This window comes from Phocoena sinus, chromosome 15, assembly GCF_008692025.1.
Source record: "Phocoena sinus isolate mPhoSin1 chromosome 15, mPhoSin1.pri, whole genome shotgun sequence".
Lineage (NCBI taxonomy): Eukaryota > Metazoa > Chordata > Mammalia > Artiodactyla > Phocoenidae > Phocoena > Phocoena sinus.
The window spans coordinates 46,714,076-46,737,534 of NC_045777.1; the positions used below are offsets into that span (position 1 = coordinate 46,714,076).

General features: G+C 52.3%; 1 protein-coding gene across 1 annotated transcript in view; it reads left to right on the forward strand.

Annotated features, from left to right (window-relative positions):
- The window catches only part of RALGAPA2 (Ral GTPase activating protein catalytic subunit alpha 2), a 284,371-nt gene extending 261,510 nt beyond the window's left edge, over positions 1–22,861 (forward strand). The window contains 3 exon segments of the mRNA XM_032604977.1: positions 1,055–1,176; positions 16,686–16,719; positions 19,654–22,861. Coding sequence (XP_032460868.1) covers positions 1,055–1,176; positions 16,686–16,693 — 130 coding nt within the window. The 3' untranslated portion in view covers positions 16,694–16,719; positions 19,654–22,861.
- Positions 22,862–23,459: the final 598 nt, after the last annotated feature.

Here is a 23,459-nt window from a genome sequence, read left to right on the forward strand (position 1 = left end):
GCCCTTCTGGAGCTGCAAATAATAAACTGGCGGTGACCCGCATTCCCCCTGTTCCTGGAGAATTAGCACGATTTTCAAAAGACTAAAACGTGTCTCTTAACTTTTGCGTTGATCACGGGAAGGCGGGGTAAGACATCACGCCGACTCCCCCGGGTGTTAATTCATAAAACCCTACGTGTGGCACCTCCATCCGCTGTCAGATTGTCCTGACGTTATCCTGTTATTGGGAGGCATGATTCACCTTCCGAGGAAACAGAAGCCACACACAAAAGGGGAAGATTTGCTTTCTGCCCTGTGAAAGGCTGCCACACGCAGGGGTCCTATTAAGACAGCTGGAAAGTTCCTTCAGCGTGTTACGCTTCTAAGTTTTATTGGTGACTGGTTTTTGATTACACATTTGAATGTGTGTGTTCCAGACTGCAGTTTTAATTAAAAGGCAATAGTCTTCTTTTTTAATATTGCATTGTGCACTCCCTGCTAGATTCTCCCCACTTATTCTTATTTTCTAATGCTCGTGGCTTATCTCGGCTTGAGGCTCTGGTGCCCTTCAGAGCATACCTTCCTGGCCTTCCCTCTCCCCAGTGGTCTTATTTTTTAAGTGTGTGTCACCAATTATTGCTTGGAGTATCGATTCATTTTATCAGTAGGCTGAGAAGAACGTTTCATCCACAGAACTAAGAAGGGGCGATCCAGCGCTGTCCCACGGTTGTGGATAGAAAGGGATGAGGCCGCTGCCAACGTCTCTGTTTTTGTTTGTTCCAATCCAGTTGATGACCTCTTGCTGTGATTCTGGAACTATTGGTTTATATATTTTTTCAGTGATACTAGTTTGGGTGCAGTTGAAATCTAAGGGAAACTTAGGCCTCCAAATTGGAATGTTCTCATGAATTATGACTAATATTTAATTCTCCAACAGGATGTTCACGAACTTGCAAGGTACCTCTTCCCACACAAGTGTAAAAGATGCATGATTGTATTTAAAACAAAGTGAACGCTGTCACTGTTGTGCGTGTCATTCTGCATGAGCACTTGTTTCCTTAACCGAGTCCTGCAGCTACGAGGAGAGAGCTCTGTATCTCGAAGCAGTAATCCAGAACCATCGCGAAGTCATGACGTTTGAGGATTTCACAGCCCAGGTCTTCTCCCCGTCTTCCAGCTACTCCGTCAGCGGGACTGGTGAGTGGCCGCTTTATTCTCCCCTCGTGCCCTCCAAATGCTCGAACCGCAGATGTACACCTGTTTTTCACAGATAAATTCTTTCAAATTTACGAAGCAGCGCATTCTCCCCCTGAATCCACTAATGAATATCAAAAGGAGTGATGACATTCGTTCTAATTTGTTTTGTATCCAAGCTGTTCGCCGGTCCTTTTCTCCCGCCATTCTGTTAACCTCCGCATCCAGCAAGGTTAATGCACTTCTTGTCAGTCATGTGCTCCGGTTCACTTGGGGGGGTGTGGGTTGTTTAAGAGCGATGCCCGAATCAGTGCTTACTTGTCAAAAAAGAGTTCCTCACCGTTGAAGCCGTTGCCACTGATGCTTAATGGGGATTATGCTGCTGAGACGCTCGGGTCAGGGATTAACGCGGGAGCAATGAGAGGACGGTGTCCCTTGGCCATGGCGGCCAGCGCGACGAGCTTGCTTTCTGGAGCGGTCTGCGTCCCCGGGACCATCCGCCGAGAGCAGCACCTGGTGTGGACCTGCTCCGACACTGGCTCACAATCACTTTCACTTAGTAGGCCAGTGGAAATTTTCAAAAATGTTGTTTCTAGGTTTTGCTCTTTTTATATTTCCAATTTAGGAAAGAAAAAAAAAATATGTGCTGGCCCTTAAACTGATGATATGATTACCGTGGGGTTATTTTTGCCAAAGAGTAGAATGACTTGTAAATTTCTGTATGTAATTACAGATTAATTGCCTTTCAGAAAGCAAATAGGATATGGAGTCAATGCACGTTGAAATCCTTGATGAGGGGCTTCCTTCCTCTTCCACTAGGGCCGGCACAACTGTTAGAGGGCCTAATAGATTTCTACCCCGTGTCCGTTGCCTCTGATCGCCGCCTGGCTTCTCCCATCCTGACTTGTTAACAAATATCTTACACACAAAGTGAAAAAAATTAAATTCGGTGAAATAAATCACTTACAAATAAAATCAGCCATGCATCACTGTTGAGCATCGCTGGCTCCAGTCCTGGCCTCCCCGAGCTTTGTCGGGAGATAAGAGGGAGAGGCTGGCCCCGCACGGGGAGCCAGGAGCAGCAGGCAGAAGGCCTGGGAGATAAGCGGCCACGGAGGTGCGGGAGCCGCGAGATTAACATAATCACGCCTCTGCTTCCCTGGCGAGGCGTCCAGAAACACAGGGATGGCCTCTATTGATCTTTGTTGAACTGGAATACTAAGCAACGTGAGAAAAGCTTATAACTTAAAGCTTTGATTAATGTTTCTTACATTAAAAAAGTAGAACAGCTGTGAATTGAATTCTTTTATACACTCTGCCAACATTCTATCTAAAACCAAAAAAAACAAAATCGGTTTCAAGGGAAATGAAGATTTCATACCCAGTCTGGCTAGAGGTTTAAAATCACTTCAATTTATAGGTGAGAGAACATGAAGGATCTAGAGCAAAGCTAGTTTTTTAAAGATCTCATTCAGCTTTTTCCCATCCTCATGAAGTACTGGGACTGACGTTTTTAGTGCAGCATAGTTTTGTTTTTTTTTAATCTCGAGAAGCCTTTTTGTTTTTTAAAATTAAAAGAAATTAAGTCATAACTAGATGTTTCCACTTCTTAACTGTTATGTTCTTAAGGCTCTTGATTAAGATGTTATTGAAACCAATATTGAGGAACTTTATTTTCTATGTATATTTTAGTCTCTATATAAATTAATTTGCTCTTTCCCAGAGGTTCATAATTATTTAAAGCAGTTCAAATGAGTCCATGTGTGGGCAACATCTTAAGTGAGCCTCTAGGAGTGATTTGGGGTTTTTAAGACTTGCCGTTTGGAGACAGGCTGCTATAAGAATGTCACTGAACAGATAAAGGTTCTGACAGTTCGTTAAGAGTGGGCATGGGAACCTGTATGAAAGGAACATGAGACCAAAGATGAGATATCAAGACAAATGCCAGTCCTTCCTCTTTTCAAATTATTGACAGCCGTATCACATGTCATAACACGCAGGGTTCAGGGTATTCTGTGTGGAGTGATAACATTTTCTACGCATACAGCCCCAACCCATGAGCGCCATTATAAGTCTGGGCTTAACGTTCTCTTTCAGTGCTTTGCGTATCTGCCCACAACACCCATCAGGAAAGAGCTAGAAATGAACTTGCTTTGCCCAGGACTCTGAGGGGCACATCTCTATCCCATTTACAGGCCCACTTTCAGAACCACATCCTCGTTTTCAGACCAGTTTTGCTTTTGAGGAATCCCTATTCCCTGTCGGTTACCACTTTGACAGATGAAAACATTTTTCACTGTGTTTTATTTTCCTGGGACAAGTACAGTCAAACCCAGATGAGCCAGGCAGCTTAAACTAAGAAATGGAGGTGAGGCCTGCTCTTCCAAGCGACAAGCCAGCTGGAAAAATTGACCCCGAGCGGCTTAAGCTCCCACAGCGCTCTTAGGATCCGATCACACCATCTCAGCAGCGGTGTCTTCAGAGCAGGGCCTCAGGCCCCCGCTCACAGGCACAGTCTGAGGAACTCGGGGCTCAGATCTTCTTTGTGTCCTTGCAGCAGGGCCCTGTGGTCAAGCACAGGGACAGTGGCCTGAACACTGTGTTCGGCCCACACTGTACCCTGGGAAATGCCTCCCCTGCTCCCCGGGCTCCCCTACCTCGGCACTGACGCCTGTCACCCAGGGCAGCCCAGAGGGGCATCTGGACTCACTGTCGACACCAGGACGTAGGACCTTCTATTGTTAGGCTAACAGGTGGGTGCTCAGCTTATTAAAAGAGGTTCAAAACAACTATTTTCCCAGTCAGAAAAATGTTATTTTAAACACCTCCTGCCCTGTATCTCTTCTGCCCATTACTCATGTTGATAATGCCCAGAGCATAAAAGGTATTTGAGCTGACTTTCCACCCAGCTCTGTAGTTTGCATCTCTTTTGACTCCTTCCTTATTGACCAGCAATTTCTAAAAGGTGACCAGTGATAAAATACGGGCTGCAGTGAACACACACACACACACACACACACACACACACACACACACATACACACATACATGGGGGTGAGAGAATAAGTTTGTGTTTTCAAGCATGTTTCCAGACAAGGGGGTGGCAGAGAGGCCTTTAAAGAGTTAACTGGAAGGGGAGGGACTGATGTAATCACTGCAGCTCATAGCCAAGTGCATCTGTTCACCATGAGGTCATTCTTCTGCATGCTAATGATTTGGAAAATCAAGTCTAATGCTTGACATTATCGGAAAGGCTATAAATAGTACAAATCTTTACTTTTTGGAAGCTGCTCTTATAAACTAAAGGAGAAAAAAAAAAGAGGGACTTTAGCGTGGACTTGAGATTTTTTTTTCCAGAGCTGCTTTAAAGATCGTGTCTGGACCTTAAAGTCTTGGAGGAATCCACTTATGTCTGTTGATAAATGAATCCCCAAATCACTATTACAGTCACAGCTAGCAATTTGGGAGTGCAGGACTATTGGCATGTGTACTTTGATGTCTGATTGTAAGCATTTTCAAGTACCTTGCTCAGAAGTTGACAAAGATGGGTTTTTCTCAAAGAATGCCTAAAACCAGGTTAAACGAGGGGTCCTTCTCCGGAAACGTGAATTGACCGCGTTTGCTGAAGATGGCTTTCTGCTTTAATGGTGCTGTCGAGAGCCAGCAGAGGGAGCACAGATCTTTGTTTATTTGTTAGCTCTGCATAAACACATCTGATTTCTCCAGATCTGGTCGGAAGCAATTCCTCCTTCACAAAAGGCTGGATTGTAAAGGCTCCAGGATTTAGAGCAAGTGGAAGGAAATTCCTCACCAGGCCCCATCAGACTCTCTGCCACTCTTCACGTAGGTCATATTTGGAGCTTAAACCAGATTAGCCTGAGTCGGTGTCAGGCTGCTGCCACCGCTGCGGCTACTGTACCAGAATGGCAGACTTGCATCTGCATGCCCAGGAGGGCGCACTCTTGGAAAGGCTTACTGTGCTCACCTACCTGACGAAAAAGACTTGTCATTCTTTTCTACAACAAAATCACTGTTTTAAGTTTGCAGAAGCTATCAGAAGACCCTGCCTGGGATCACTGAGTCATTCTGGTGGCCAGTAAGTGTCCCCGTGAGACTGCAGATGTGTTACACATTGGCCCCAAAGTGAACATGGCATGTGGATGCTACACAGCCGGATAGCCCACCAGCCTTTGCCTCGAGGAGGAAGCTGCACCCAGCTCTCATTTGCTAAGACCCCCAATGGCAGGTGTCCTAGCCCTTCTTCAGTGACCCCGTCATGGCCATTTGCTGGGCGGTAAGCCATCAAGTCAGTCGGCAGAAACAGCACAAGGTGGAACTAACTCTAACCCCCCAAAGATGAAAGGATTTCCCTGTTCCATGAGGGTGGTCACTTCACGTATTCATTCGATATGTCCCAATCTTTCCCTCCCTCCCTCCCTCCCTGTAAAAGTGGTCTGAATAAGGTTTTGCTGGATAGCACTTATTACATATTTGCCTTCCTCATAAATTTGCTGAAACCAGCCAAGAGCATTGTAGACCGTGAAGCTAGAAAGGGCTTCAGGAGACCCCACGTCCAGCTCCTCACATTCTGGTAAGCACCAGCAATGAGGAACGACCCGGGGCACCAGCCTCAGCCCCTCCACTCTCTTCTCCTCCTCTCTGTGAGGTCAGCACGCGTATCAGGACAGCATCCCAGGCTCAGAGGGTGACCGCTTCCCTCGGCCCCCGCTGCCCTGGGTAGTTTGTCACCTAACACTAGTTGTTGGTGACCTTGGTCACAGAGCTCCTGACCAGCCAGTGAGAAGGGAATTTTTCAGTTTAAACAACCCGTGCAGCCTCTCTGGGAGGAGAGAAGCGAACACTGTCTCAGTGTGTCTTTTGGAACCGAGCCTGCTGGGGAAAGCTATTTCTCCTTCTTTGTGGTCCTGCAGGAAGTCTTCATGAGATAAGAGTGGGGTTTCAGAAAGACGCTGACAGGACCGCAGGAACTGGGGCTCCCAGCGCATGCCCTGTGATGCTGTGGGTTCTGTTCCTTCCTGTCATGGTGACAGTTTCTGCGTTTGTTGGCCGGTACGCCCGTGGGACCGTGAAGGTCTGTGGGGTCACCTAGCAGCTGTAGCTACAGAATCCTTCTAACCGACCACGTCGAACATATCAGGGAACTGAAGCCCAGAGTATGCCCCGACTTCATATAGTCAACAGACGCACATCAGATGCTCCCAGGTGCCCGGGTAGGTCAAGCTCTAGGGCTCCAGGGGGCCATCCCAAGGCCGCGAGGGGCTTCAACGTTCTGGGGGTGCTAGGAACGCAGCAGGATCCGGGCCCCGAGTACTGGAGTGGAGGGAGAAGGTGGAGCCGTCAGCAAGCCGCGGGCCACCCTTCGTGTCCCGGGGTTTGTATTTTCCTCCCTTGGTGCCGGATACAGTGCGGGCTGGCCTGCCCTTGCTCCATCCTCAGATCCCACTGTCTTCCTGTCCCCCGACCCCACGCTCAACACTGGCCAGAACCTTCCAGTTCCAGCCTGGAGCCAGCCTCCCCAGCTGCAAGGGGGATGTGTCCTATGAGAGGCCAGGCTCTGATGTCCCCTTTGTCCAGCCTGTGGCCTCGGTCAAGTTCATGTTGCTCTGCAGCCCGTAGTCCAATTCTGTAAAATGGGTCTAACAGCAGTACCTTCTACATAGTACCCAATGATACGAACCGAAGGGCATTCGTAAGGCTCAGCAGGTTAGTATGTGTAAGGGGCTGAGGATAGTGCCCGGCACGTAGCAGCCCTCCACAGACGTCCCCTGGGCGGTCCCCTCACCACCCCGCCAGTCTGGGTTTTTCCTCACTCTGTCCTGTGCCACCCTCTTCCCTCCTGTTTCCACGTGGAACTTGTGCCTCCTGGTTCTTCCTCTTGTCCTGGAGTCCCCTCCGCCTGCGTTGGCCTGTCTCTTGGCGGGGGCGGGGGTGTGTGTGTGTGCAAATGGGGCCACTACCCATGAGATGCTGGCCAAACATCCCTCCTGTGGGGACCGTCCCAGACGTCAGAGCCACGGCTACAGAGCAGGACAGCCCAGAACTATACCCAGGCCATCCATAAGTGTCCCCCAAAAACAAGTTCTCTGATGTTGCTGTCTGTTCAAGAGCTCGGGGCCACCCACTCTGCCCACAGCGCGCTGGGCTGTATCTGAGCCGCGTCGCCACCTGGCCTGAGAACCACTGACCACCCTGCAGGGGCTGTGAGACCCAGCTGCTCCCTCCCTCCCACGTCACCAGTCGGCTCAGCCTGACCCCTGTACATGACACTTCTTTAAAAACTTAAAATGTATCTTCTAGGACAGATAGTAAAGCATCCATAGGAATTTTTTTAACCCATAATCCCATACCTGAACCCAGTGGTGCTGGCTCAGCTGTGCACTGGGTCACCCTTGAAGCCATACCATGCAGGTGGTCCCTCCACCAGAGATTTGGAGTTTTTGGCCTGGGCATGGGTGGGAACTTGCTTTTAAAAACTAAGCAGTGCTGAGAACCACCGTCCCGCACGAAGGCAATTCTGTGATACTTCCATCCTCGGTCCAGCTCCCTTTGACTTATCTCACTTCTTGATTTTTCTTAGCACGTGGAAGGCAGGCTTTGTCTTGTGTGTGTTTCTTCTATCTATAATGGGCTGTAATCTCTTTAAAGAATGATGCGCGGGCTTCCCTGGTGGCGCAGTGGTTGAGAGTCCGCCTGCCGATGCAGGGGACACGGGTTCGTGCCCCGGTCCGGGAGGATCCCACATGCCGCGGAGTGGCTGGGCCCGTGAGCCATGGCCACTGAGCCTGCGCGTCCGGAGCCTGTGCTCCGCGAGGGGAGAGGCCACAACAGTGAGAGGCCCGCATACCGCAAAAAAAAAAAAAAAAAAAAAAAAAGAATGATGCGTAAGTTTCTTTCTTACGTCATATGCAATAGGATTGCAGTAGAAATGCAGGCAGGAAGGAGTCTGGCTGTTGCTCTAAGGGGTCCAGGCGTCTCTAGACCACTGATGTGTGTGAGGCCTGATGCAGGAGCCAGACCAAACACCTGGAATCGGCTGTCATTCTCCGCCCCCTGACCTTCCTGGTCTCCTAGTGAAAGTGGACCAGTGAAGGGGAGCAGGGGCTCTCCGGGTGTGGAGCAGACAGGGCAGCCAGCAGCCTGGTTACTGCACAGACTGGGTACCGCAGCTGGAATAACTGAAACCTGGTTAGTGATGCTTTCCAACGTGATATTGAGGGTTTTAAAGAGAATGTTCGACTACCCTGTTTCGCACCACATTTTACCTCGTGCTTATTCATCCCTTTTTCCTCTAAAACTTCTTTACTCTCCCTGGTGTCAGCTCCTGAAGAGGGAAGCAAGAGATGAGACAATCATCTGTTCCAGTTGATCGGATAGAAAACAATGTCACCCTCTCGCAGCCGCCCCTGAGCAGGACTCTGCTGTGCGTTTCAGGGGAGCACAGAGGGCTCTGGAGACCCTGCGCCCTGTCTCTCCCCTTCCCTCCTGGAGCTTGAACTCTTGTTAGGGAAAGGCAGACACTCATGAATCACCAAAATTGGCTACTTATTAATAAGCGCAGATCAGTTAGCTCCAAACCACAACTACATGTCACAAAGGTTTATCAAAAAAAAAAAAAAAAAGACATTTAGTCAGTGGCTTGGGTCAGTTGTTGAGATTTCCCTGAGCCGGCCTTGCCGTCTGCTTCGTGAGCCTGGAAAGAATGGAAACTTGCCTGATGTGTGTCAGTTGTCCCACTCGGCGTCCTGCTGGTCAGCCTGTAAGTTTCCCACGCTGGCTGAGATGGGGACTCTGAGAACTGGAAGGCCGGTGGACAAGAGAATGAGATGCAGAGAGGAAGAAACCAGTCCTTCAGAGCCAGCGGGGGGACCCTCCTGCCCCGGGCAGGCAGGCGCAGAGGCTGGTCCCAGGTTCCCGGGAAGAGGTGGGACCCGAGACGATTCGTTCCAGAGTATCGACATGACATTTAATGTGTTCCTTTGGAAGAACTTGAAGCTGCTGCTTTTTCTGTGAAATGCTGCCTTCGGTTTGCCCTGGTTTCTCAGTCTTGCAGGGTTTTAAGTGCGAACGGCACCCTCCTCCTGCCTCACTGTTAAGTACGGCCCCCGGGGAGACACAGCAGTTGCCAGGAGATGGTCGGCAGGTACCAAGAATTTTTCTCACAGACAGTTTTTGGAAAAGACTCTTAAAGCTTATTTGAAATGACCTTGAGAAATTGTTTCGGAAGAGTCTGGAGCTCCTGACACCACAGGTTCACATGCCTTGTGAGCCATGGCTGGGGCCCTCACCTCCAGAAGGTTCTAGCAGGTGGAACACAGACAGCCTCGGCCGTCAGGGTGGGTTCCTGGAAGCCTCAATGGTTTTGCCTGAATTTCTATTTAGCAACAACCAAGGCAGAGGCCAAACAGGACCTCTCTTAGTAACGTTGCAGACAGCTGAAGAAAAAAGGAAGAATATTTTATACCCTCCTTTTCCTGAAGAATATATGATGATAACCAGGATATAAACCTCTAAATAGCATAGTAGAGAGAAAAACTGGTTCCTCTTTTCCCATTGGCCTTTAAAGTCCCTCGAAAGGCTTTAAGGAAGTCCCTTAAAAATGGGAAACATACCAGTCAACTTTGTAAAAAATTAAAAAAAAAAAAAAAAAGACTGCATGAAGGGGACAGCATTGACGTGGCCAGAATTCGTTTCTCAGCACCTGAGAAACCTCGTAGCATCAGTGCAGAGAGTGTTGAGAATGAACAGGCAGAACCCTATCCTCTGACCGCTTCCAGAATATGAATCCCAGCTGCACAGGACACGCTCCACCTACCTGGGCCCCCACGCGGGCCACCCAGTATCTCTCCTCCCGAGCGGGATCGGCTGATTCGTGTGGTCACCTGGGGGTGAGGGAAGCCGCCGGGTCTTCCAGGACCCTCTGGCAAGGTTCTGCCCCTCAGCCCCGATCCTGGGCGGGACCATGAAGCACACACTGCCTTGTGTGGCTGCGGAAGTGCGCCCGGGCAGACGCTGCAGCTGGCGTGTTCCCAGCCCTGCAACCCTGCTCCCTAGCTGCGTCCCCAAGGCTGGGAGCAGCCCGGTGCCACGTAACACCAGGGCCCTCCGTGACATCGGGCGTGGCATGCAGCTGTCTGAGGCCGGGCGCTCCTGACCAGGGGTGTCTGCTGACCCAGGAGCATCAGGGACGAGGGTCCCGGAGGATAGAGGTCACCACTGAAGAAAGGAAGCAGCCAGAAAATAAGGGTTCTCAGGCCACTAGGCTGACTCTACTCTCTATCCCATTACCCAAAGTCGGTGACTTGCTAGAAGCCATATTTAGATACTCGGGTCCAGGTTGGGTCCCGGGACCCCCACACCTTTGATGCAGCTTCAGTAGATGGGGCGACAGTTCCACTTGATTGTCACACAAACCCCACGGGGCCGGGGCCTCCACACACATTCCATAAAGATTGGGGATAGTGAGGGGTGCTAAGGAGGAAAAGCACGAAGGAGGGCCAGGAGTGCTACAGACACATAAGACAGGGGTGGGGTGCACTTGAAATGGGGTGGCAGCGGCAGCCTCCCCGAGACGGTGACGTTTGCGGGAAGCCTTGAGGGAGACAAGGGAGAGGGAGCCATTTGGAATTTGGGGGAAGCAGTCTGGGCAGAGGGAACAGCACGAGCAAAGGCCCTGAGGCCCATGTGAGGAGCAGCGAGGAGCCCAGCGAGGTGGGGACGGAAGAGCAGGAGATGGTCAGAGTGGCCCTCGACCCAGGCACAGACCTCAGCTGTCACTCTGGTGAGAGTGGCAGCTCCCTGGGGGTGTGAGGCAGTGGGTGACACGTTGTGATTCTTGTTTGAAAAGATCACTCTGGCTTCTGTGGGGCGTATTCCTCAGGAGGGGTGGGCGGAAGTTCATGTGGTTCATGTGTGACCAAGGAGTGAACGTGGGTGGTTGAAAAGCTGTTCTCCCCAGACCTTCACTGTGGGCCCACAAGAGAGACCCCCAGAGAAGCCCCCTCAGCCCGGTGCCACGGAACGCAGCCCTAACCCAGCCAGCACAGGTGGAGGGAGCGCAGTGACACCCCTCCTTCAGGGGAACTGGGCGGGATTCTGACCTGTGCTCACCCCTTTAAGACCCCCAGACTCATACCAGAACCCACGAGCTTGCATGAAGGACCACGGTGGGTACCTCTCCATCGTCTGGAGAGACTTAACATGACTCCCAGTTACCCAGAAGGGCTGGGACATGGGGTGAGCTTCCCTGGCATTTCTGGTACAAATTGTCTCTAGAACAATCCATGGACAGTAATTCTTTACATCCCCGCGGGGATTTGCAGCTTCCTGTACATGCTTCCCACCGTCTGCCCTCAGCAGAGTAAGAGTGAGCCCTTCGGCAATTTGGAGCTGTTCTCAGCCTTGGGTGTTTTTTATTGTGTCAAGGCCAGGGTCACGGCTTAAGTTTCTCCCAAACGAGACTCATCACCCACCCCAAAAGGACCCCTGCTTGTGGGGAACACGCTCACAGAAGTGAAAAGCAGGGTGCGGGGAGGAGGCCTGCCTTAGAGGCAAAGGCAAAATGTTCCTCCCCCCAGGCAGAAAGGACGATCTCGGAGCCCTTATGGTCTATACAGGGTGTAAGGTGGCAAATGCAGCCCCTCTTTGGCACGGATAACTGAGAAATCCAACTGAAAGCTAACCAAAGTATTTCCTACGTTAGAAGTGGGCAGCGCAGGAAGACTTCACATGTAGAAAACAGCTGTGGGCTAAAGCAGCTTCCTTCACATCTGAAGACCAAAGGGCAGCTTTTATCCGTAGGACCCAGACAGCCCACTGCACCCTTAGTGCTTCCTCAGAGCAATACGGGGAACTCACCGTCCTCCCGCGTGTCACCACAGACATAACTGCTGTGTTTCCTGGAGCTGTTGATTACTGGGATATTTAAAAACCAATGCCCAGCAGCACACAGAATCCCAGTGTAATCCCGCCTCACTGCCCAAGGCCACTCCTGAGTTGTTGTTGGTTTTTTTTGCGGTACGCGGGCCTCTCACTGCTGTGGCCTCTCCCGTTGCGGAGCACAGGCTCTGGACGCGCAGGCTTAGCGGCCATGGCTCACGGGCCCAGCCGCTCCGTGGCATGTGGGATCTTCCCGGACCGGGGCACGAACCCGTGTCCCCTGCATCGGCAGGCGGACTCTCAGTCACTGCACCACCAGGGAAGCCCTCACTCCTGAGTTTTTATAAAACAGACGAAGTTAGAATAAAGCTGGGAGACAACCTTGCAGGGAGAGCAGTGTGTCACCGGAGGGGTAGCGCCGTTTGCTCTGCTTTGAGGATGGTTCGCAGCGTGCGGCGTGGCTCGGGAGGACCCTGGCTGGGGCTCCAGCTGAACCCCGCAGCTGCCCCCGGCCCCCTGCCTCCCTGGGTCCCATGGGGGATTTCTCCCTGCAACTTGGAGCCACTTCTGTCGTTTCCCTCTTGGAAAGGCTCTGGCAGTAGTGGTGCCCAGGCCAACTTCTATTCTTTTTTGTCACTTTTGAAAAACAACGTTATTGAAATATAATGTGCATACCGTACAATGCATCCATTTCAAGTAAGCTACTCAGTGTCTTTAGTATATTCACCAAGTTGTGCAACCATCACCACCATCTAATTTTAGAACCTTTTTATCCCTCCTGAAAAACAAAAACATAAACCCACTAGTAGTCAATCCCCATTCCCCCCACCCCCAGCCCTAAGCAACCACTAGTCCACTTTCTGTCTGTCTGGACCTGCCTATTGTGGGCGTTTCGTGTACGTGGAATCAGACAGTACGTGGTCTTTACTGACGGGCTTCTTTCACTTAGCACGTTCTCAAGGGTCGTCCACGTTGTAGCCTGTGTCGGTATTGTACATGTTTTTGTTGCCAGATAATATTCCATTCCAACCACACTTCGGCTCCATTCGTCATGCGGACATTTGGGCTATTTCCACTTTTTAGCTATTGTGAATTTTGCCGCTATAAACATTTCTGTACTGTTTTTCCATTTTGAGATGTGAATAATTCCGTCTGGTAAAATGAGCAGTCTCTCCATGGCCGGATAGACGGAGATCTCCATGTTCACGCTCCGTGAGCTAGCAGGAGGGTCTGGAAATATCTTTCTCCACGAGGGCCTAACAAGACATTAATTTTCAGTGTTTAGTTAAATTCAGTCATAGATGCATAAATGTACATTATAGTCATGGAAGGGGGAGAGAAAAATGCCAGACAGGCGTTTTCAAGAACGTTCCACCCGCTGGCCAGGCCCCCGCACAGGTGGGCGGGCACAATGCACGCACTTTCTCTGCCCGTCTGTCTCTCGGTCCAGCTGCCCTAGCTTTCTGCTTCAGAACCCAAGTTGATGGGCCAGACCAACGATCAAAAAGAAGAAGCCAAGCCCAGAGCCAGGTCCGGGGCCAGGACACAGCCCCTTCTGCTGGGCTGGAAATTCTGGAAACCATCCTTGGGCCATTTGGCCGTGGTAATGAGGCTGGCTAGTGCCCACTGGCCTTGGATTGCCAGTGCTGAGTTGAGTGTGTAGGCTTACCCCGTTCCTGGTCCTCAGAGCCATTCCAAGGGGTCTGAAGAGCCCAGACAGCTCTCTGATCTCCCGCTTGGCCCGCCTTCCTGCTGGGAGGGTATTTAGCGCTCGCCTAAAGCTGGAACCCCAGCCCACTGTTTCTCTCCCTCACCATGGCAGCTCTCAAAACCATTCCCTTCGCTAATTATCCTGAACCAGCTCATCATTTCCCACACTGATGGCTCAGTAACAAGGACCCAGGGAGAGCAGCCACTTTTCTTCTCTGACCCTGCCCAGCGTTATCCCGGGGGACAGTCCTGGACGGCAGCCTTGCCTCAGAGATAAGACGCCTGGTGCAAATCCTTGCTCTTTTGCTCTCCGGTGAGTACAGCCAGAGAAAACAGGCCACAGAAAGGCCCACCGGTTTTCGGAAAGCCTCCGACAGAGCTGCATAGAGCACAGCAAATCTCCAACCAAGACGGTGGTTTCCTGTGTCTCTTGAAACCCTTGTGGATATCCAGGTGTCAAAGGAGCCTCACAAGGCCCAAGAAGTAGGACATCTTTCTCTAAAAGCGACTTCTGGAGTCTCCAGACGCCCGCTCTGTGTCTGAGCCGCTGAGTGACCGCAGTTGGCCCGTTGGCATCCAAGTTACTCCTGAAAGGGTCTCCCCAGGGGCATCTCTCTCAGCTGCTCTCAGATGTGAGCGGGGCCGACTCCTGATTCCCAGCACCACTCACGTGTAAGAAAACTCTGAATTTAAGATACATATTAACCCGTACAATCAGTGTTTCTCCACCTTTTATTCTTCCTGCCGTACCAGAGAGGCTTCTAAGGCATTTCTATTTCCTAATTTGTCTCCTCCCCTGAAACACCACAGAAATACCATTTATCTGTATATTCTCTGTACTTCTATCTGCGCTACAAATAAAGAGTAAGATATTTTTGCCCCCCAGTGGCATGCCGTTACCTTTGCCACCAAAGCTTTCAAAGGCAGGGGTTTCATCTGCTCTGTTCACCGCTGTCACCTGGAGCCTAGAACAGTACCTGGCACATACCAGGCACCCGGTTGAGGAAATAATTAGGGTTGGTGTCTCCCATGCGCCTGGGCATCATGCAGCTCCAAGCACCGTGGTCTCTTCTGGTGTCTCCACCACTGCCCAGGGTGGTGGGTACCTCTTGCTGACCCCCAAGGAGGCATCGGGAAGCTGACAGCCTGCTCCTCTGTGCCACGCACAGGGGCCCCGCCCTTTGGTAGCACTGTCTGTTTGTCAAGGGCAAGTGACATTTGAGCCCCATGGAATAATTACGGCAGCCCCCAACTGCCTCTGTTTTTGCATCTCCTTAACTCGCCCATGGATTGGCAGTTCCTGAGACATTCTGTCTGGTCCAGCACAGCACACCGGGCTGCATCTGGGGACACACCGGGAGAGGGGCAGGCTGTCCTCATCAGCAATTACAAACAAGCCCTCCATTGTCAGACGCACCATCTGTTTGCTTGCTTCCACCAATCGGGTGCCTGTACGCCCAGCATCACCAGGGCCGAGGGGCTGCGGGGGGCGGGGGGGATCGAGAAGCCCCTTCGTGGGGAGAGGGTCAGCAGCACGGGGCCCTGGGAAGCCCAGCCCCTCCACTGGAGGAAGACCCGCCTAGAGATGTCCCACAATTGCCGTCTTCCAGGAGCACATGGTGCATTGGGGGAAGACAGGCAATCTAGATCATCGCATCGTCTAAAGGTCCCTCAGAAAACATACCAGTCCAGCACCAGGAAGCAACACTGCCCGAGAACTTCCTGTGCCCCTAGAGCTCGATCACCGTGTAAAGAAGGAGCCGTTAACAGTGGCTAGAAATCAAGTAAGACAGAGAAGCCTAGTGCCTCATCGCGATCAGTTGTCTATCCTGAAGTTTCCAATCCCACATAATTTTGGAGGGTGGGGAGGAGTGAAATTTTCATTGATGGATTGTACGGTACAGCTTCAGAGAAGCCCAGATTTCTTCCGGAGAGCCCCACCCAAGATCTGTCGGTGGTCCCTCCTCCGACGGCATCCGTCTTAGAAACTGGCCCTGGTCACCGTGCCTGCCTTGCTGGTGAGGTCAGCAGACAATCCAAGCTTACAACGGCGGCCGGACAGACAGCAGTCCATGTCATTGATAAATGCCCTTTGTCCAGATATGATGGTGGTCTAGTGACACAATTCAGCAGCATTGTGGCGGTTAGGGTGAGGAGCTGTCACCTGACGCGGACAGAGACTGTGTTTGCTGAGGAAACCCACGTGGGAAATAGGATGGCCGTGGTGAGGGGGGAGTTGGGATAGTTAAGAAAACCTGTCACGAAAGAGCTCAGAGCCTCTCTGGGGTCTGGCAGGACTGCTGGGGTCCTGCTACTCTGTGCGCGAGGGTCGGATGTCGTCTCTGCAGGGTCCCTTTCGCAGCCACACTGCACAGCACGCTGCGTGCTTCCCCCCTGGGGACTGTCACATCGCAGGTGCCACCCGTACTGAACTAACACACCGCGTACCACTCAAACCCTGTAAAATGAAACTTGGAGACATGTAAACGTGTACACTTGGAGGGTGTCAGTTATTTTTTCAAGGCATCCATAGAATTCCAATTGCTGGTCTTGAAAACTCTTCTCTTGACTGTATCTTAGACCAAATATTTAGGAAACATCAGGCAGCAGGGACAGGATACCAAGGTCAGTGCCACCCAGTGTCTGCGGGGCTCCCAAGAGCATCTGTCACACATCCTGGGAGAGCTAACGTTACCTTCGTTTCACACCTATCCGGGTGACACCAGCTAGAATTCTGTCCTGCCGAGGGACTTGTAGGAGAATTTCCAATTCGTAATGATCTCTGAAACTGCAAGAACACTCAGGCCGCCCAGGAATAAACGTATTTTTAGCACTGTGCTCATATCAAGTTGGGCTGTGCGTGTGCCAGGCTTGCATTCACTTCATTTTATGTTCTTTCCCTTCAGATACGTAAAGGCCTCGGCGCGGTATTTGTACAAGGTAAGACTGACACTTCAGCGGATTGGCCAACCACCCTGCTTATTCACTAACCCATCTCCCTCCGTGGCTCACTCAACGCTGAGATGCCCACAGGTTCCTGCCTCCTGCTCTCCTCCACAGGGGCTCTGCCCTGCGTGTCTGCGCTGCCTGCCCACCCGGGAAACCCAGGCTGGCCTTTCTTCGGCCCCTGTACTCCGGGTGGAATCCCACACCAACACCTGCCATCCCAGAAAAGGTCTTTGTCACCCGCCCTTTTGTGTGCGGGGCCTCGGGGAGCCAGTGGACCTGGGGCCGCCCCCTTTTTTGTCGCCGAGCCAGGAGGAGCAGGGTCTTGAAATGGGCTGATAAGCCGCAGCACGTGCGGGCTGGCCTTTGACCGTTGGCCTTAATGGGGCCTCCGAGGCCTGGGCTGGGGAGGGCAGGTCGTCCCGGGTCTGCTGAATGGAACAGCTGAGAAAGGAAGAGCAGACAAAAGCTGGGGGAATCTCAGAGGGTGGAGAACCCCGGGATTGCTGTGGTTTAGGACCCAGAGGGCAGGCCAGCCACGGCAGGTGTGACCTCCGTGCGCCTCCCCTTTCTGCCCCGGTCTGGAGTCCAGGCCCTTCCTGTGCGCCCCAATGGATGGCAGACTCCCCGCAGCAGTGGGGTGGCCTGGGCTGTACCCACTCATGGGCTCATAGGTGGAAGGGAGAGCAGATGATGGGGCAGGTCAGGGAGCGAGGTGTCATTTATCAACCGCGTCACCCACAGTGGGGCCGCAGCACAGACGCCGTCACTGCCTGAGTAGATGTGGAGGGGGAAGTTAGAGTCTAGATTTCTTGGTTTAGCCGAAGCACTGCCCACCTCCCGCAGGCAGGGCCACTGCCACAGGGAGCTGACCCTCCAACCCAGCTGCCCTTTCTTAGCCCCTCAGCCACGGAATTGCCCCAGCCCCGGGCTCACTGGGGCCAGCCCCCAGAGCGGCACGAGCCACAAAGCCCAGGTGCCCATGTCGGCCGGGCAGAGCAGCTGTACAGTCCCCTCCAGCAGTGGGGATGCGTGCAAAAGCCTTTATTTGCTGGGACCCCGTATCCACACGTGTCCTCCTGTCCCTCCACAAAGGTGGCCAAGTGGGGCTCCAGTGTCCTTTGAACAGACCCCCGGCTTCCAGCTCGAGGAAAGGCCGGGCGGGGGCAGCGGCTGTCAGCAGCCAGGAGTGGAATCACCCCCTTTGCGGCCGGCCTGCTCGGTCCGCAGCTGCCGCCTCCCCATCAATCACGGGGTACAGTGGGCACAACGGGAGCCAGGGGACGGGCCAACAGAAAGGTGGGGACTGGAGGAATGCCGGGGGCGTGCAGGGCAGGCTCCTGCCCGGGCGTGACCTTCCCGGGACACCCGGTGGTGGGTCCACTGCCCTCAGATGCACGAAGGCCGCTTTGCTGCCAGAGCTTCACAGCTCGTCAAAGTTGGCATCACCCTGCCCACCCGCCATGCCGCGCGGTGCAGGACCGAGAGGGGCCCCCTCCTGCCTCCCTGGTAGGGGTGGAAGGTTAAATGTTTCCCTTCTGGCCCAGAAGTACTCTCACTTAATATCAGGTCTTTGAACATCACTTTATCTCTTTCATTTACTTGCTTTTTTGGGGGAAGGGGGGTCCCTCTCCCAATCGATCTGATTCCAAAGTGGGTGGGGTGGTGCCTAGTTAATAACGTGAAGTCTTACACAATTCGAAGTGAAGGTATTCAAACTAGAATCGTACCTGGGATTCAGTCAGGGCTGTTCGCCCTGCGGCCCGCTCCCCTGGACTACATGCTGATGAGATGCCCACCTCTGGCTCCAGGGTGATGGGGCGATGTAACCAACACTGCCTCCACCTCTGATGGCGGTACAGCTCTGCTGCTTTTAGCGAAAGCAGCCTGTTTTCAAAGACGAAAACAGCAGGAGAGAGACCCACAACTCTTCTCTCTGCCGCGACCTTCCTGGGACCAGAGGGAGGAGACAGAAGCCCGGGCTGGGGGACCTTAAAGCTGAATTTCAGAACAGCACTGGGGAAGGTGGTCTCCTTGGATCCAGGCATGTTTGCAGGTATTGATTCCAGAGGCACTCCCTGGAAACAATGAGGTCAGATCCGAAAATGACAGAAGATGCTGTGAATAAGGTCACTGCGTACATTAATTTCAAAGGCCAGTAATGATGGAAATGGCAGTAGCCAAAGCCCCAGAAGTGAAGGATGTCGGGAGAAGGTTAGAAAGCCTGCTTTTGAGGAAGCTGGGGCGCAGCCCAGCAGGGTTTAAAAATAGGTTATTAGGAGGGTGATGAAACGGTCCTCCCTCGAAGCACTGCCCAGGGGACCTGCCTCAGCAACCGCGGCCCGGTGTTGCAGCAGCGGGCGCCTGGGTTCCTCCGAGCAGCCCTGGGGACTGGGGGCGCGGCGGGCGCGCAGGCTTCAGCTTCATTCCTTTTTCCCTCTGCAGCTAAACAGCTGTAGGCGCTTCTGGATGCATTCAATTAGTCCTGCCCTCCTGTCTCAGACCCCTTGGGGAATAATCGAGTTGTAACTCCTGGTGTAAAGTACCAGCACGTAGATCCGTGTAAATAATACCACCGACCGATCCACAAGCTACCCCTGAAGTTTTTCTTGCTCTTTCATTGACTCTGGGCCGTGCTGCTCCTTTGGCTTCCCCCGTTCCCCGCACTGTCATCAGTGCCTTTTCTCTTCATTCTTTATCGCAGATTGGACGGTAAGGCCCAGTGAATTTCAGAAAGGTTCATAGCTCCCTTTATGCTGCAGGAAAGTCCAGAGCAAAGGCTGGGAGGAAAGACCTTGGTCTGTGGGTTCATTCAGCAAACACCCCTGCACGCACAGCTCCGGGCGGGGGTCCAGCCCTCTTCCAGGGGCCGTGGCACGTCCTCCCTCCAACCTGTGCCCACGTGGGCCTCCCTCTGCTTCCTTCCAGGGCCCTGGCCGCCAGGCTGAGCCTCCTGCACGGCACCTCTCGGGGAGTGTGAGACGGCTGAGAGTCCCCCACCTCCCCACCCGAATCCCCAAACCCAGACTCCGGAAACATCACTGCCCTGCTGGTGCCCTCAGCCGGTCTCCCCATTCACCGTCTTCTGAAGTTGAAGAGGAATCCCACCGAAATGCTGTGGATCGGACTTTCAAACTAGGCGGTGGCATCTCAGGAACCCTGGGCTTCGAAACAAGAAAAGAAAAAGTCACCAACAACCGGAGACTCGCCCACTGTCACGCGGCGCCGGTGGGGCTGCCCTAGCAGAGGAAAACGGAGAAGGTTCCGGGCTTTCCGGGAGGGCAGGGGGCAGCTGACTCTGTCCGCCGGTCATTTATAAACCCATCGTGTCTCACCGAGGGGCCGGTTGTTGGGGGAATGTTCCCTGCCTTGATTTTGCTCATTCTTCTTCTGTTAGGATTTATGGTTAGTCCAGAATTTCATCATCATGGAAATTGGCTTTCCCTAGAGTCTCGAGCCCGGGAGAAGTTTTACCTCCGTTGCTGTGTGTATTCCACCTGGTTCCTGATGCCCGCTAACTGAGGAGGGGTTTCCTGCCCCTGGCCCTGCTGGAGGCCCTCCAGGTGATGATGGTGAAGCTTCTATCACAGAGCGCTCAGGTGATTCTAGACACACAGGGTCCTGTCCCTGCAAAGCTCCCTTCCAGGCACCTCCGAAGGCTTTGCCCTGTGGTACCCTGCCGGCAGGGGCCTCACACACGTTTCCTGACACACAGAGCTTTAGGGTGACAGATCCCGAGCAGAGGGTGTGTGATCCCTACTTTGTACCCATTTGCCTCCCCAAGGAAGGCCTGTTGCATCTTTTTTTTAAAAAAAAAAAAAAAAAGAAAGAAAGCCCCACCTTCCGTCTGTGCTTGCCGGGCGCTCTTGCTGGGGTCAGGGTGTTGGGTGCAGGCCCTCTGCTTGTCATCTAGGCCCTCGGGCCATCTGCAGAGTAAGTCCAGGGCTCAACAGGGGAGCTGCCAGCTAAGGGCTTGGAAAGGTCTCCGTGCAGGTGCTTCCCCACCTCTCCACTCTTGCCCTCACCTGTGCACACCCCCAGCCTACCTTGGCCACCTTCCCGCTGAGCCCAATCTCCCACAGAGCTGCCGTTTCCCCTGACCACCCAGGTCCAGGTGGCTGGGCTGGTACCCGACGTTGGCAGGAGAGGTGGGCAGACCCAGGAGCCAGCCTTGGTGTGGGGACAGTGGAGAAAGGCTTTCCTGGAAGGAGGGGACTTCTAATTCTCGAGGGAGCTTGTTCTTCTGTTTTACAGAGGATTGCAGGTAGGACTTGAGGCCAGTCCCACAGAAAGGGGGAGCTCGAGCACTGCTGGGACCCGAGAGAACCAGGTTCATTCCAAACAGAGGCCGTGCCCTGGGCTGGCCTGTAAACGGTGCCGATTTGTTGCTTTACTGGGGGCTTAGTGGCAGCATAAAGGGTGACTGGAAGTGACAGCCTTTTCTGCTGTGTTAACAGCTGTCACGATTCTTATCTTCCTGGGCACCCCCTCCCCGACCTTAAGTGATGCGGGCTGTCTGCTTGGTGTGCCTTGGCCCACGTGGCTCTGGACTCAGCACTCTCGCCGCTGCTCCACGTGGTACCTCATTCCTGCAGGAAGGGCATCGCGTGCTCCTGGGCTCCCGAGTGCCACGGAAGCTCTAGCTTCTGGGAGAATGTGTCACCTTCAGGCTCTAGAATACCCCTGTTGCAGAATTCTTGGATTTAGTCAGTGTCAGGATTCAGAATCGTATTGAACCCCCCCACCCCGGACTCTTTCGCCATGATTCCACTTCATCTCCAGGAACCAGTCCTGACCTGGAGTGGGAAATCCGGTTGTAGGTAGCAAATAGGTAGACCTTCCTATAATCCCTAATGATTTTTGGCAGCCCCATGACCCTAGAGGACAGCCAGAAGTTTTATGGCTCTTAGCAGTAACAGCTTTGGTTTGGAGATTTGGAACCGGGAGACAGGAACTCTAGCGACCAGTTTTGCTTGCACTCACATGCACTTGAATCGTTCATGTTATTTGGGGTGGAAAATTGAAATGATCAAGTTTTTTTTTTTTTTTTTTTCACTTAGAAAAGCAAATATCGAGCTTCTGTAATAAATGCCTTTCAGCAAAATTGCCGAGGATCACTCATCCGGTGGGGACCCCACCTGAGTCACAGTGCTGACTTGTCACATTAGTAGGTCAGCCATCTATAAACAGAAGTGGCCCTAAGTGGCCCAAAATAGATAAGACTTGCTGGCTTCCAGGCAGGGCCAGGCCAGTCCCCTCACTTCTCTGCACGCTGATTTCCATCTGAAGCAAAGATGTTGTTCTATAGTCTCACTGAGTAGGTTTTTGTACTTAAAAAAATAGTAATTCCACAAAATGATGACATTTGAAGTGGTAAAACCTTAAGTAGACAGCAGTGAGGACTTGTAGCTCGGGTAAGCGACTGTCACAGCGTCTTCCTGCGGTTAAGGCTGCAGTTCCCGACGGCCACTGGGAAGGAGGGGGTTTCAGCCTTGACTCTATGAGAGAGGCTGGCGTATGGGACCTTAGCCTTACCAACAAGATCCTGTGGATCGGTAGACGATGCAAATCACGTCTTCCTGACCTTCCTCAGGTGTGACCACCTGTGCTTCGTTCACTGTCATATCTGTATCATCTGGAGGTTTGAAGGACGCTTTCATGTTTACTGTGATGTCGTAGATGTAACTGTGCTACCTTCATAGCTACTGAAGGGGAATGTCCACATCCGAAGGGAAGTTCAACAGGAAACAGCCATGTTTTAGTTGCACTCAGTACCTATGTATGACATACACATTAAGTGAATGTTTTCTTGTGTTTTCAGGTCTACAATATTTAGTACATGTAAATGAGGATGAAATTTGATAAACATGGTAAATTAAGTTATAGGGTGTCATTTGATTTCTATCTTGCTGTCTCTTATTATTTAATTTTCCTGATGCTCCACATCTGGGCTTATACCTCCATCGGTGTAGACTTTGCCTGTAACACACTTGGCAGGCATGGTGCCCCGTGGCGAGGGGTGACCCTCGCCCGGAGAAGCACACGGCCCACCGATGGCCACTACCTGACTCTCCAGTTTGCCCTCTGTCTTTAATTCTGATTTACTGTGACAACTTAATAAAGTAGAAACACAGTACTCATGTGCCACGTTTCTCTTATTTTCATTATAGTTTGTAGGAAAATAAAGTTTATCCTGGCATCTAACAAAAGATGGTTTACATTCTTATCAGACGAAGTTGTTCAAAAGCATTTTTTTGAACCAAAGCCTTAATATGTATCCAGAATGATAGCCAGTATGGATACAGGGAGGTTTGCCAGTGTGTTCATGTAAAAATTGACCTCTCAGTTCATACCCTGGAATGCCAAGACCAAGCATCATTGATCTCCTATATCCAAGTCCCTCCTGTTTTCGTGATTAAATAGCCAGGTGTGTATCAAAGCCCACAGTGAGCCCCGGCCTGGGCTCCCGTCTCTCCAGGGCAGCCTCTGCACCAGCCACCCTTCCAGAGGTCTGGAGTCCCTGACCCTGCTGAGCAAGAGGGCAGCTTTGAGGGTTTGTCTTGTGAAGAAGTGGTAGGAAGGATGTAATAACGCCTCCTGTTGGTGTGCTGAAGCCCGGTTGTGGCCCCAACTCAGGACTCCAGCCACATTCGGACCACCTGGCCAGGTGGCCCCTGCCAGCATCCTGGGCTACTCCCATGCTCTGGACAGCAGGGAACTTCCAGAACATTAGA